General features: G+C 41.0%; 1 protein-coding gene and 2 non-coding genes across 4 annotated transcripts in view; all 3 read left to right on the top strand.

Moving 5' to 3' along the window:
* kpnb1 (karyopherin (importin) beta 1) overlaps window positions 1-8,314 on the top strand; it is a 30,883-nt gene extending 22,569 nt beyond the window's left edge. For both annotated transcript variants that reach the window (XM_071539841.1, XM_071539840.1), the window contains exons 19-22: window positions 440-545; window positions 1,515-1,629; window positions 3,034-3,195; window positions 4,993-8,314. In XM_071539841.1, coding sequence (XP_071395942.1) covers window positions 440-545; window positions 1,515-1,629; window positions 3,034-3,195; window position 4,993 — 384 coding nt within the window. In that variant the 3' untranslated portion in view covers window positions 4,994-8,314. The remainder of the gene's footprint in view (window positions 1-439; window positions 546-1,514; window positions 1,630-3,033; window positions 3,196-4,992) is intronic.
* Window positions 980-1,121, top strand: LOC139661430 (small nucleolar RNA SNORA79). The gene has a single exon (XR_011696592.1). It is a non-coding gene; the product is annotated as a small nucleolar RNA SNORA79 (small nucleolar RNA).
* Window positions 8,315-12,312: 3,998 nt separating the features above from the next.
* Window positions 12,313-12,394, top strand: trnas-uga (transfer RNA serine (anticodon UGA)). The gene has a single exon. It is a non-coding gene; the product is annotated as a tRNA-Ser (tRNA).
* The last annotated feature ends 210 nt before the right edge of the window (window positions 12,395-12,604 follow it).

Genomic DNA, 12,604 nt, shown 5'->3' with positions numbered 1-12,604 from the left:
GCCAAGACAAGTTGAGGCGAATAATCTTCAGAGTTCCCACACTCCTGAAAGGAAAACTTGTGAAAGTCCTAGAATATTAAAATGGTGTCTTCCAGACTTGGAGAAGTTATGAAAAATTATAGAGAAACAGTTTGGAAAAGTCCATGAAATTTTATTTCTTGAATACTGTCAAATAGGGATGGGGCTGAGTTTTTTTTTTTGTTTTTTTTTATTTAATCAGTGAGAAGGTGTGGGAGCCCTGTACTGTGATTTAATGGATGACTGTAGTCCGACCCCATTTTGTTCCTGCAGAGTAAAGGCCTAAATGCTCATTTCACTGGGAAACTGTGCTGTACTTTGTCACAAAATTCTTCATCTACATGCTGATTTAATGTAAAGTGAATCGATGGAGTGTCTGCACAAGTACCATAATGCATCTGTGTGTGTGTGTGTGTTGCAGTCGGACTACGACATGGTGGACTATCTGAATGAGCTGAGGGAGGGCTGTCTGGAGGCTTACACTGGGATCATCCAGGGCCTGAAGGGAGACCAGGAGAACGTTCACCGTAAGACACACACACACACACACACACACACACACACACACACACACACACACACACACACACACACCCCCTGATCAGCATGTTCACATAGACCATCACACACTGACTAGGCTTGGGCGATATCCAAAATGTAACATTACGTTTTTTTTTGTTCTTTTGTATTTCTTCTAAATTACAAATTTCAAGGTTATCAATAATTATTCAATACCACAGGAAATATCAAATATCGCGATATTTCCTGTCAGTATTATCGAATATCAGCCCAAGCCTAACCCACAAAAATATCACATTTATTTTCACAGCTCGCTCAAGAGTTTTTCAGAGGTTGATTATTGACTCACTCTTGTACTCACTCTCTCATACAATCACTGACACACACACACACACACACATATACACACACACACACACACACACACACACACACACAGTGGCGACGTCTGTTCCTCCGCCTGCCCTGAGTAAGGCAGTGTGGATTTTATGACGTCGCAGAGTGATGCGGGTCTGTTTCACCCAGGAGGCTCCGGGCTGCAGGGCGGCCGCTACGCCCTCCTGGTTTTGCGAGATCCCACAAACCCCAAGCTGACGGCTAGAAATGTTTCAAATCTGTCAAAAACAGATTTTAAAGTCAAATTCAAGTGTAAGGCATTCTGCAGTTTGAAAAAGTTCCGATTTTAGTTGTAATTTTTATCTCTTTCCCCTCTTTTTTTCGCCTCTTCTTCGCTCTTTCTCTCTTCGCTTTGATGCCTCGCTCTTTATTTTTCTGAACTTTTGTCTGTGTTCTTCCTTCCTCTCCTCTTTCCTTCTCCCCTCTTTTTCCCCTCTTAACTTTCTTTCACTTCCTCCCTCCCTTATGTCCCATCCCCCCCCTCCATTTCCCCTGCCAACCTCTTCATTCCTTCCCTCCTCCCCTCCTTCCTTTCCTCTTTTTTTCCCCCTCTCTCTCCATCCTTCTCGCTCCTCCTCCAGCTGATGTGATGCTGGTCCAGCCCCGGGTGGAGTTCATCCTGTCCTTCATTCACCACATAGCGGAGGATGACGACCACTCTGACGGAGTGGTGGCCAACGCTGCCGGACTCATAGGGTAAGGAACGAGGGATGGAGGGAGGTGCGGTGGGTGGAGAACCATCAAATGACCTGTTGAGGCCAAAGAAAGTGGGAAGAGACCTTAATCCTCTTGGTGAACAAATACTTGTATCTCCCCCTACACAGGTATACATCTTTTTGAGTCAGGTATATTTCACCAATCTGTACGGTTATACCAAAAACACAAAGGTTTTGTGTTTTTAAAAGTGGGATAGAGAGAGGGGAGAGAAGGAGGCGGGTGGATAAATGAAGAAACAAATGTGTGGCTTAACCAGGAATTCTGAAATGGAAGACCTCCAGTCCTTGAATATATTCCTAAGATGTGTGTCTGGTCTATGATGAGAAATCATGCACCACGCTGAGTATGTGATGTATAACTGAACCTCACTATCTGAGACCTGAACACACTGTTAGGATTGTTTTTATTTGGTGCGTTCTGCATCAAGAACGTCCTGAACGTACTGAGGGAGATTTGTTCTAGATTTGGTGCCTTTTTTGCAGGTCTGGAAAATCCGATTTCCAGGTTTTAAAGTTTTTGAATTGCAGTTGCTGTTGAGTTCCCACAACTACTAGGGCTGTCACTTTAACAAAAAGTCAAATTTTGAGATTTTTGGAGCAGAAATATAGCTTCATTCTAAATTCATTTCAAAATTTTCTATGTCAAAAATGTCTCTTATTGTTTTTTTTAAGGCTATATATCCAGAGGCTGATAATCGGTTGTCTCACATGTTTTTATTCCCGACCACAAGAGGGCATCAGGGCATAAGCAGATAGAGACTCAAAATAAACTTCAATTCTATTTGGCCCTAAACATGCACCCCATTCACATTTAAGACACATTTTAATGAATAAATGCACCCAAGAAGCACTGGAGACAGATTAACCCAGTGTGACAGACTCAGTCAGCACAGTCTGGCCATAGAAATATTTGTATATTTTATACTTATTTTTAAAAAAAATATATATTTCCTTGTTCATTTTCGAAACTTCATTTTCGAAACATTTGCATACCAACCATACTGTTGGTATGCAAATGTGAATGTGAATCCGACTTTGGGATTTAAAGTGACAGCGCCTAACGCCTGCACACTCTCTGTAGATCATTTCAATTGTTGGAATCTTTGCTGTTGTGTTGCCCAGATACTTTCAGCAAACATATTCTTCAAATCTAATCATTCTGGAAAACTTGTCAAACTATCTACGGATACTTAATCATCATGGAAACTATGAGAGGGAATTGTGCCTGAATTTTATTATTTCTTTTGTAGCAGTGGTAGTTTTCCTGCTATAGTGCGGACCGCTGCTGAACAGATCGGACCGAACGAAGCGCTCAGTAACACGTTCAGCATTTCCCCCCCAAAGTGTGTTAAGTGTGTGTGTGTGTGTTTCCTCCCGTCCTCAGTGACCTGTGCGCTGCGTTCGGTAAGGACGTCATGAAGCTGGTGGAAGTGCGTCCGCTCATCAACGACTTGCTGACGGAGGGCCGGCGCTCCAAGACCACCAAAACCAAGACGCTGGCCACCTGGGCCACCAAGGAGCTCCGCAAGCTGAAGAGCCAGGCCTGGTCAGTGCAGCGGGACGGCCGCCATGTGCACACACACACACACACACACACACACCTGGGCTCTCAGAGGCAGATTTGTGCCAATAGCCAATAACACTTTAAAAAAATTTGATCATTTTCGTTCCAAAAATGTTCAAAAAGGATCTGTGTTTTTCCCCCAGGATCTTATTCTTGTTGGGGTGGAAAAAAAAAAATCATTTAGTCCATGTGACACTAACCCAGGATGATGTTGATGATAGTAATAATTATAATATACAGTACTGTGCTAAAGTCTTAGGCACCCAAGAGTTTTTATTAGTGTGTCAGTAGACTGCTCTTTATAGTACATTTTTTTTATATTTAGAAACTTTTCATTTAATTATTTTTGAAAGTATCTTCGCTTTACTTTTTTTCTTTTAACATGTGCCTAAGACTTTTGCACAGTACAGTATATTTATAATTCATGTTCAGAAGTTGAAGAACACTAGCAACACTTTTTATATGTTCATGCGTACTTTTGTGGAATTTGATCACAGTAAAGATCATTAGAATCGATTCAGGTTAAAGTGCTTCCCATAGACAACTGTATGGTATTGATCGATTACACAATAAATGTAATCGATCTGCATCACGTGCATCGTATCGGAGATGGACGACACTGACTGGCTATCAGATTTTAACATTTTTAATAAAAGTCCAGTATTCGCCTGATATATCTGTCTAATCTTAATATGTACATAGATATAAAACAACAGACTTTTATTGCTTTTATCCCAAACTTTAACCAATAAATGGACTGAATCTGCCTCAAACCCAGACTGTAGCCCGACTGACAAAATTTCCAAAACTGTAGTAACAGTCATGACAGTCTCTAAGATCTGTGTACGGTCTGTGATGATAAATCATGCACCACGCTGAACACGTGATGTATAACCCTACCACATTATCTGAGACCTAAAACACAAATACACTTTATATTTCAAACCGTTTCAAGATTATTGAACTCACCTCGCAGCTGACAGTGTTTCCTCTGTTTCATGTAGCAGTGGATCGTTTTAGTTTCACATCTAGTCAGAGTTTTGGTCCCAAATTGTGGTTATTTTTTATTTTGATACGGGATCATAATACAAATGTTAATTTTAATTTAATCAGGCCTACATTTCTATTTTGGAGGAAATTTGTGTTAAAATGAACCTGAATCTCTGCCAAATCCCCCCCCAATAATTGCACATTTAGCACTTTTTGTAAATATGCCTCATATTGTCTAGTACCGAAAACGATTAGTCGATTGAGAGAAAATGAATTGATTATAATTTTGATAATGGAAACACATTTGCTGGTTACAACTTCACAAATGCTAAGATTTGCTGAATTTCTCCTTTTCATATCATTAAACAATAAATTTGGAGTCATAAATAATCTTGGTCAGACTAAATAAGCAATTTTAAGAATCTGTTTGGGCTTTGGTAACTTGTGATGGCCATTTGTCATTATTTTAGACATTTTATAGACTAAATGATTAATCCAGTAATTCAAAAAATAGTTGGATGGACTAATCGATAATGAAAATAATTGTTAGTTACAACCCTAATATTGCTCCTGTGTCTGTTTTTTTTAATTCAACCGCAGTGAAGCAACAGTCAGATTTCTTAAGTTTTCTGTTGTGACCTAAATCACTTTTACTTACTTCCTGTTTTCTGTATCGGTGCCGAGTGACAACGGAGGAAACACTGTGACGGTTTGTGTTTGTTTCTGTTTGACTGAAGCGTCTCTCCTGTAACTCGCCCTCTTCCTCCTTTTCTCTTTCTGTTCCTTCAGATTCGCTGCTGGTCGGGGAAGAGAGAGAGAGAGAGATGGAGAGAGAGATGGAGAGAGAGATAGAGAGAGATCAACATCAGTGAACAATGAGGAAAAATTGCCCCACTGGAATTAAATCTTCTGTCTTTCGCACGTGCGGCCGGGTCGAAGCAGAAGCGAAGTGTGCGCTGAGATGAGTGTCTGTGTGTGAGCGAGCGAGCGAGAGAGAGAGAGAGAGAGAGAGAGAGAAAGAGAGAGAGCGAGAGAGAGAGAGAGCACGAGCGAGAAACGTGTGAACGAGCGAGAGATGAGTGACATCACACCACCTTCTGAGTACAATTCCAGCAGTCGCCGGCAGACTAGCAGCGACTCCCCCGACCCCCCCCCCCCTCCCCTTCGGCCCTTTGAACGCCCCCTTGAAACCCACCTCCCCCCCCCTTGACCTTTGACCCCTCCTCCTTTTTCGACGGCCTGTGGACTGTACTGTATCTGGACTAGGACAAGGACTCCGAACACCCCCCCCCTCCCCCCCTCCTCCTCACTCCCCCTGCTTTCTGAAAAATAAAGACTTTTGGAGCCCCACATGATCCCGAACGCTCCTCCGAACCCCCTCTTTTCCATTCCCCCTCCTCCCACAATCCTCGTCTCTCGCTGTAGCCGGGCTCGCCAAGCCAACTAACATTTTAGTAAGTCTGCTACAATACGACACGGCGCCACCAACCGCCCCGCCCCCCCGCCCCGCCCCGCCCTCCCCCGCAGGAAAATCGACCCGCAAGAGACCAACTGCCAACAACAACAAAAAAAAAAAACACGACGAGAGGTGGGAGGGGGAAAGTTTTTTTTTTTTTTTTTCTTCTTCTTCTTTGGGAAAAACGTTAAAAAAACAAAAAACAAAAAAAAAAAAACACAACACGATGAGAAAAAAGTAAAGACTTCTGGAATCAAAGCAACATAAGGAAAAACAAAAAAAAAATTTAAAAAGGACTTTTTGGACTTCAGTTGCTCTTTGACCGATCTGTGGAATACTTACACTTTCGTTTTGTTGCTCTTATTTTTAATTTTTTTTTTTTTTTTTTTGGTTTTACTTTTTCTTCTCAGCTCTTCTTCCAAGCACTCTGTGGTTGTGGACTTTTGAGTAATAAAACCCCCAATACAGCGAAGATGATCTGAATCGGACTGCGAGTAGGACTGTGTAGATACTAAAAAACAAAACGGCAGAACGGGAGTTGAAGCACGGTGCCTGGGTTTCAGGTGTGGGTGGAGATGAGGGAGAGGAGGTGGAGCCACGCCCCCCTCCCTCCCTCCCTCCCTCCCTCATAGTGGTTACACCTACCCCACTTCCCCCCTCTTCATCCCCAGCAGCCTCTCCCTGTAGGGGTTCAGTTTCACAGGGACAATATTGGCCAATGTTAACAGATTTTTGTCTGTATTTTGGGGGTGTGGGGGGGAGGGGTTGGGATGTCTGTCACTCCTCCCCCAAGTGAAAACCAATAAATAAATGAATAAATTAATGATCTATACAATAAACTAGTGAGGCAGGAGAGAGAGCGGGATGCGAGTCTCGGCTTGGCTCTGCTGCTTTTCTAGCCGGGGGAGAGAGAGACGGACAGAGGAACCATCACACCACAAAAAAAACACCGACATGTTCACCTGCTTTGGTTTTGTTTTCTTTCTTTTCCTCCGGTGGGTTTTTTTTTTTTTATTATTATTGTTTTCAACGGCATCATCGGTCGCTTCTCTCGTCTTAAAAGTGTGCGGGCTTCGTAGATCCGACAGTTTCTGGCCCGGGAGTAAAAGCGCCGGTGAGGATTTCAAGAATCAAAGGGGGGGGGAAATGCTCTTATATAAAACAAAAGGAAAGCACTAAATTTGTACGAAATTAACGTGTAACACTTAGGAAAATCTCCTTCCTTGTGAAGCCGGGCCCGAGGCGACGGGGCCCAGGAGGAGCGAGTGCCAAATGAAAAGGTGCAGCTGGCTGTTCGGGAGGCGGAGCCGGCGGCGGCTTCAGGCCGGGCCGACCCGCGCGGTCGACCGGTCCGATTGGCTCGTTGTGCTTGAGGTGTTTCAGTTCCCTGCTGGTAGTTTTTATTTTTTATTTTGTTTTTTTTTTTGTTTTGTTTTTTCTTCTTCCTCCGCTGCACTTGGTTTGGGAAAGGGTCACTCACCATTTTTGCTTGTTTAAAAAAAATAAAATAAAATTCAAAGAATCGAAGACGTTTGTATAAGGTTATATTTTTCCATTGCTATGAAAAATAAAGAAAAAAAAACAATAAAATGATATGAAACATTCCCCAAGCAGTTCTGGTGATTTGGTCTGATTTTATCAGTTTTTGTTAATTCTTTTTTTCTTTTTTTTTCTTTCTTTTTTTTTTTTTCATTGTTGAAGCAGTTAAAAAAGACAAAGGCCTTTGTGTCTGGTGTGTTGAACTGTTCTGGACTGTTGAGCTTCTGGACTTGATGGGCGAAGTGAGGGGGAGGCAGATATCCCCCCTTTTCATCTGATGCTGAACATTAACTTTTCAGTTTGGTGGCCATCTCCCACTTCTTGGTTTATTTTGTTTACTGAATGCCAGACAAAGAACCGTGTGTGTGTCTTTTTTTTTTTTTCTTTTTTTTTGGTTTTTGTTTTTTAGACAATTATCTCATTGCTTATCCGCTCACTTAGCAGCTTGGCAGTTGACGCCTGGCAGACGGGCGTCGGTTGGGACGGTTAGCTCGTAGTCGGTGTGTAAATTCAAACGAACTGTACTGACCGCACAACTAGAAACCTTCAGAAACCCCAGAACACGCACATGGTTGTCTGTCTGCCTCGTTTTCCAGGTTGGGCGACAATTCACTTTCAGTTGCCAGTTCATAGTGAATTCTCCTCAAATATTGGACGAAAAAAAACCAAACAAAACGTCCGTTAAAAGGCCGTCGTGCCCGATCCACAATGAGGAAACCGAGGGGAAAGGCTTTCAGTAAATGCAGTTTCAATTAACCTGACTTTGACTTTGAAAGTGAACTGAATCCAACCTCGGAGGCTTTTATTTTGCCGACCTGCCGCGGTCGGAGCTTTTGGGGCTGTTCCACCATGGAAAACATACTTGCTGTGTTGACATGATGAACCTGGCAACTCGATTATTACTGAATTGTGAATCATTTAAAAGCCAATCTGCTTTTTATTTCGTATTCAACTTTAGTGAACTAATAAAGTCTATATTGTACTGAACCGTGCTGCTGCTCCCTTCTCCTTCTGACCGGCTGGTCGGTGGTTTACAGCGGGGGTTTCCCCAGACACATGGGGGAGGGGGGACCGGGGACCCATGTTTGATACGAGTTTGTCCTCAGGAACCTCATGTTTGAGAGTCTTTTATTGGTTATTATGACTTGGTAAATAACTGCATTACTGTTCCTACTGTAAGCGGGGAAAGTGAAACCTACAAAAATGGTCATCTTTATGAATTCATTCGTTTGTCTAGTGGATGAAAAATGGTAAAATATAACTTCCTTGTGGTCCTGCACCCCACTTAGGCACCAACTCTTTAGTGCAGAGCCATTATTTATCAGCAAACATGGACAGCAGGTATAAAATGAAAGACAGAACACCTTTTCTGAGTTGTTTTGGTCCAGTGCTGCATGTAACTCACTGTACTTATGATCCACCAAGCAGCCTGCGTTTCAATATAATATCTAAATTAAAATTGATCGGCTCTGCTGGGTGGTTTAGGTCAGGTCCTCCAGATTGGTCCCCTGTAAATGAGATGAGAAATGTTGGATGCAGATGCGTCAGGTGAGAATCAGGCATGCAGCAGGATGATGGTGCCAACATGGCCGCCACTGAAGACTGAAAATACCCCCGAACTGGGAATGCACTGACACAAATTCCAGGTTCTGAACAATACAGACTTAGTGCATTAGTTTGGGCTCATTTGACAAAAAAAACAATATATACAGTACTGTGCAAAAGTCTTGGGCACATGTAAAAGTGAAGATGCTTTCAAAAATGATTAAATTAAAAGTTTCTAAATATAAAAAAATGTACTATAAAGAGCAGTCTACTGACACACTAATGCAGAGAAAAAATGACTAAACATCTAAGACACAATTTATATAAAAACTCCTGGGTGCCTAAGGCTTTTGCACAGTACTGTATATAATCCTCTGTATTGATTTCTAGTTGGTCAAACATGGCTCTAGGTATCAGACTTTAGTATTGAATACATTCTGATACCGATACCTTAGTTTAGCCCGATGTCAGCCTGATATCTGCTGTCGCTTGTGTTGCATCCCAACTGCAAACTCAAAAGGTCTCTGCTCTGACCTATTGGTTCTCAAAGTGGGGCCCTGGGATCCTTAGGGGGGCCTTGAGGAGGTTCCCGGTGGTCCCCAGCGAAACGAATCGTTTAGTTTGAGTGTGTTTTCACCCACTAGACAAACACAGTGAGTGGATATTAGGATGATGTTCTCTCCCGTACAACCAGACTGGACTAAACTTGACCAAACTCTTGTTAACAGCTCTGAGTTGTATTTCTGTGTAGATTCATTCCAGTCTTCCAGGTAGTAGGACGTCCAAACACAAAAATGCCATTACAAGGTCGAGTCTCTATTTGACGGACTGACATGGATCCAGGTTTCCTCAGGACCAGTTTTTTTATTTTTATTTTACAGTGCTTGGTCCAAAAAAAACCAAATAAAATCCTGTTCTCAAATGTTCCTGCGGTGTCCAGGAAACTTGTTTGTGTCGTCCCGGTCTGGGTCTGCATCGTTTCTAGACGCTGGCTAGATCATGATGGGCGGGTTTACACCGGCTTTCATTAAGAATCGTTCTTTATAGAGGAAAGTGTGTTGAGTATTCAGAGGCGACAGTTAGATTTTTAAATTCGACAGATCAGTCAGTACTAATCCATAGTGGTTTCTAATCTCTAATCAGGATTTCACTAGATGTTTTTTGGGGGCTAACCAATGCAATTCTACAAAAGTGCTGAAAATGATCTTGTGAAACCAATGTACCTGTTGTGTTGGCTGGGTTAAAATGACCAGTGGTGGAAAGTAACTAAGTACATTTACTCGAATACTGTACTTAAGACCAACATTGAGGTACTTGTACTTTACTTGAGTATTACCATTTTATGCTACTTAATACTTCTACTCCACTACATTTCAGAGGGAAATATTGTAATTTTTACTCCACTACCTTTATTTGATAACTTAAGTTACTAGTTACTTTGCAGATTCAGATTATTAATACAAAATATAATCAACTAATAAATTGCGATGTATTATTATAGATTACTGTAAGCTACTCAGCAGTATATAAAGTAGTGGAAATCAGCCCCACCTTTTCCAGCTGCAACATTAAAGTGATGCATCAATAATTATAATTCAATAATATAATATATACTGTATTATTCTGAAATGGGCCATTCTGCATAATGAGTACTTTTACTTTTGTTGCTTTAAGTACATTTTGATGCTAATACTTTTGCACTTTTACTTAAGTAACATTTTGAATACAGGACTTTTACTTGTAACAGATCTTTTACTTAAGTAAAAGTAGAAATACTACAGTATAAAAATACTCTGAGTACTTCTTCCACCACTGAAAATAATGACAGGTAAAATTCCTTTGGATATATCAAACTGTTTGACATGATGTGGAAACAAATTATTCAGTGTGTACTTCTATTTTTATGAATTGAGGAAAAATAGTAAAAAAAAACAACTCAGAAATGTGAATGTGAAAAAAAGGAATTTCACTAGAAGGTGAAGTTGGAAACCAGGGCAGGAAACTTCACTCAGCAGCAGGTAGATCCAAATATTCACCCGCCCATGTAGCTTCATCAGCAGCCAAACACATTGGAAACATTTTGAAGTTTGTGTTTTATTTTAATTTATTTTCTAACCCGACAGATTGGCTGCTGGAAGAGGCTAAAATAATCTGTCACGGACGAATTTTACACCAGCTGTTGTCTGCTGGCTGGAGCTCGTCTCTCAGCCTGGTGGAAACCCAAAGGAGACAGACTGAGGATTTAACTCTCACCTCTCCTCCAACATCCAACCCAAAACACACAGACAGACACTGAAGCAGCTCGAGGGATGGTTAGATCACACTGTGAGTTTGGTAAATATTCTTTTTTTTTTAGTTTCCGTGCCAGAAGTCTGATCTTTGATTTCTCAGAGGAACCATGTGTAGTCTGAGAGCAATTAGAGAGTTTCTAAAGTGAGATATCTTCCATTTGAGAAACAAATATACAACACATTATATGGAGTACTATCAGCCTTAAGAGTTTGCTTAGAAAATACTAAGTTTTGAGGTTGAAATCACCCGAGTGAAAAGGTTGACTCATGAATTTCAGGTAGCAATTATTTTTAAAAATGGATAAATAGTAGATTTGTAGTTAAACCCATCGATTGGACTTTGGACCAGACTACATTTATATATAGATTTATATGAGAATTGAAAGCTGAAGTGATTATTGAATATTCCAAAGTGAACAACGGGCTGCCAGGCGATATCAAAGCAAAGCATAACCATCTAATTTTAATATAAAATGGCTGCCTTATCTTTTTCATCTTTCATCTCATTCATTTTTTTAAGTCTTAAATTAAGTCTTAAAAAAGTTTTAAATCATATTATCTAAACTCAAGGCCTTAAGTGGACTTGAATACAGTAAAACATAGCTTTCAATTTAAATTCTTAGAAGAAGAAGAACAAGTAAAAGTCTTGGTGCACTGTCTGTCTGAACACATTCTGACAGATCTAATGTTTTCAATTTCACATATTTTTTTTCAGTTGTGAAACTGGTCTCATGTTTCATTCTAACTGCCATTAAAAAGTTTTGAAAATCTAAATAACTTGTTGAAACTTGCAAACACTAATACATAGATAGATAGATAGATAGATATATAGATGTAGTCTGATGCCCATTACTCAGTCAGGGGGATTTGTCTCCCCCTAGTGGCCGCAGGTTGGAATTGCAGCAGTATTTTTCTTATTTCCCACCACTAGAATAACTTGACGCATCATTATCACATCATCACATCATCATCAACTGTCCAAAAGAGAAAAAACAAACAAACAAAAGAAATAAATAAAATCCACTGGACTTAAAATGAAGAGTTGAAGAGGTTTTGCCTCTCGTATTAGTCCAGTGGATTTTGTTTATATTGTTTTTTTGTTTTTTTTTTACATCTTACCACCTGGATGACTGAAGTGACTCTACACACAAAATCATTATCAACCCGCTGCTCTGCTGCCGCACCAGAGTTTCTCCTGTATAGACGATGAATAAGATAAACTTTAATTTCGCTTTCTGCCCGCTGCTGTTTATCGTCATGTAAACATAGAAGCAGACAGCTGTGATGGCCGAGTGGTTAAGGCGTTGGACTTGAAATCCAATGGGGTTTCCCCGCGCAGGTTCGAACCCTGCTCGCAGCGACGCACGCGATCAGGACTCGTGTTTTCAGAACGGGTCAAATCCACATTACATCATTTTAAAGGGGAACGCCACCCATAAAAAAAAAAATCCCATATGTTCTTCCTCTGCCCCGGGACAGTTCACCATTGAATCTGTGATGTCACTGGGATGTAAAATCACAGGCTGTTCCATTGACAGTGAGCGGGGGAGCGCTGACTTTGTTGACCCCT

Source organism: Centroberyx affinis, unplaced genomic scaffold (assembly GCF_046629955.1).
Source record: "Centroberyx affinis isolate AG114_WGS23_722 - 3 ecotype Tasmania unplaced genomic scaffold, CSIRO-AGI_Caff_v1 ptg003527l_1, whole genome shotgun sequence".
In the NCBI taxonomy this organism is placed as follows: domain Eukaryota; kingdom Metazoa; phylum Chordata; class Actinopteri; order Beryciformes; family Berycidae; genus Centroberyx; species Centroberyx affinis.
Note: the sequence above shows the minus strand (reverse complement) of the source record. Positions and strands in the feature narration are given on the sequence as shown.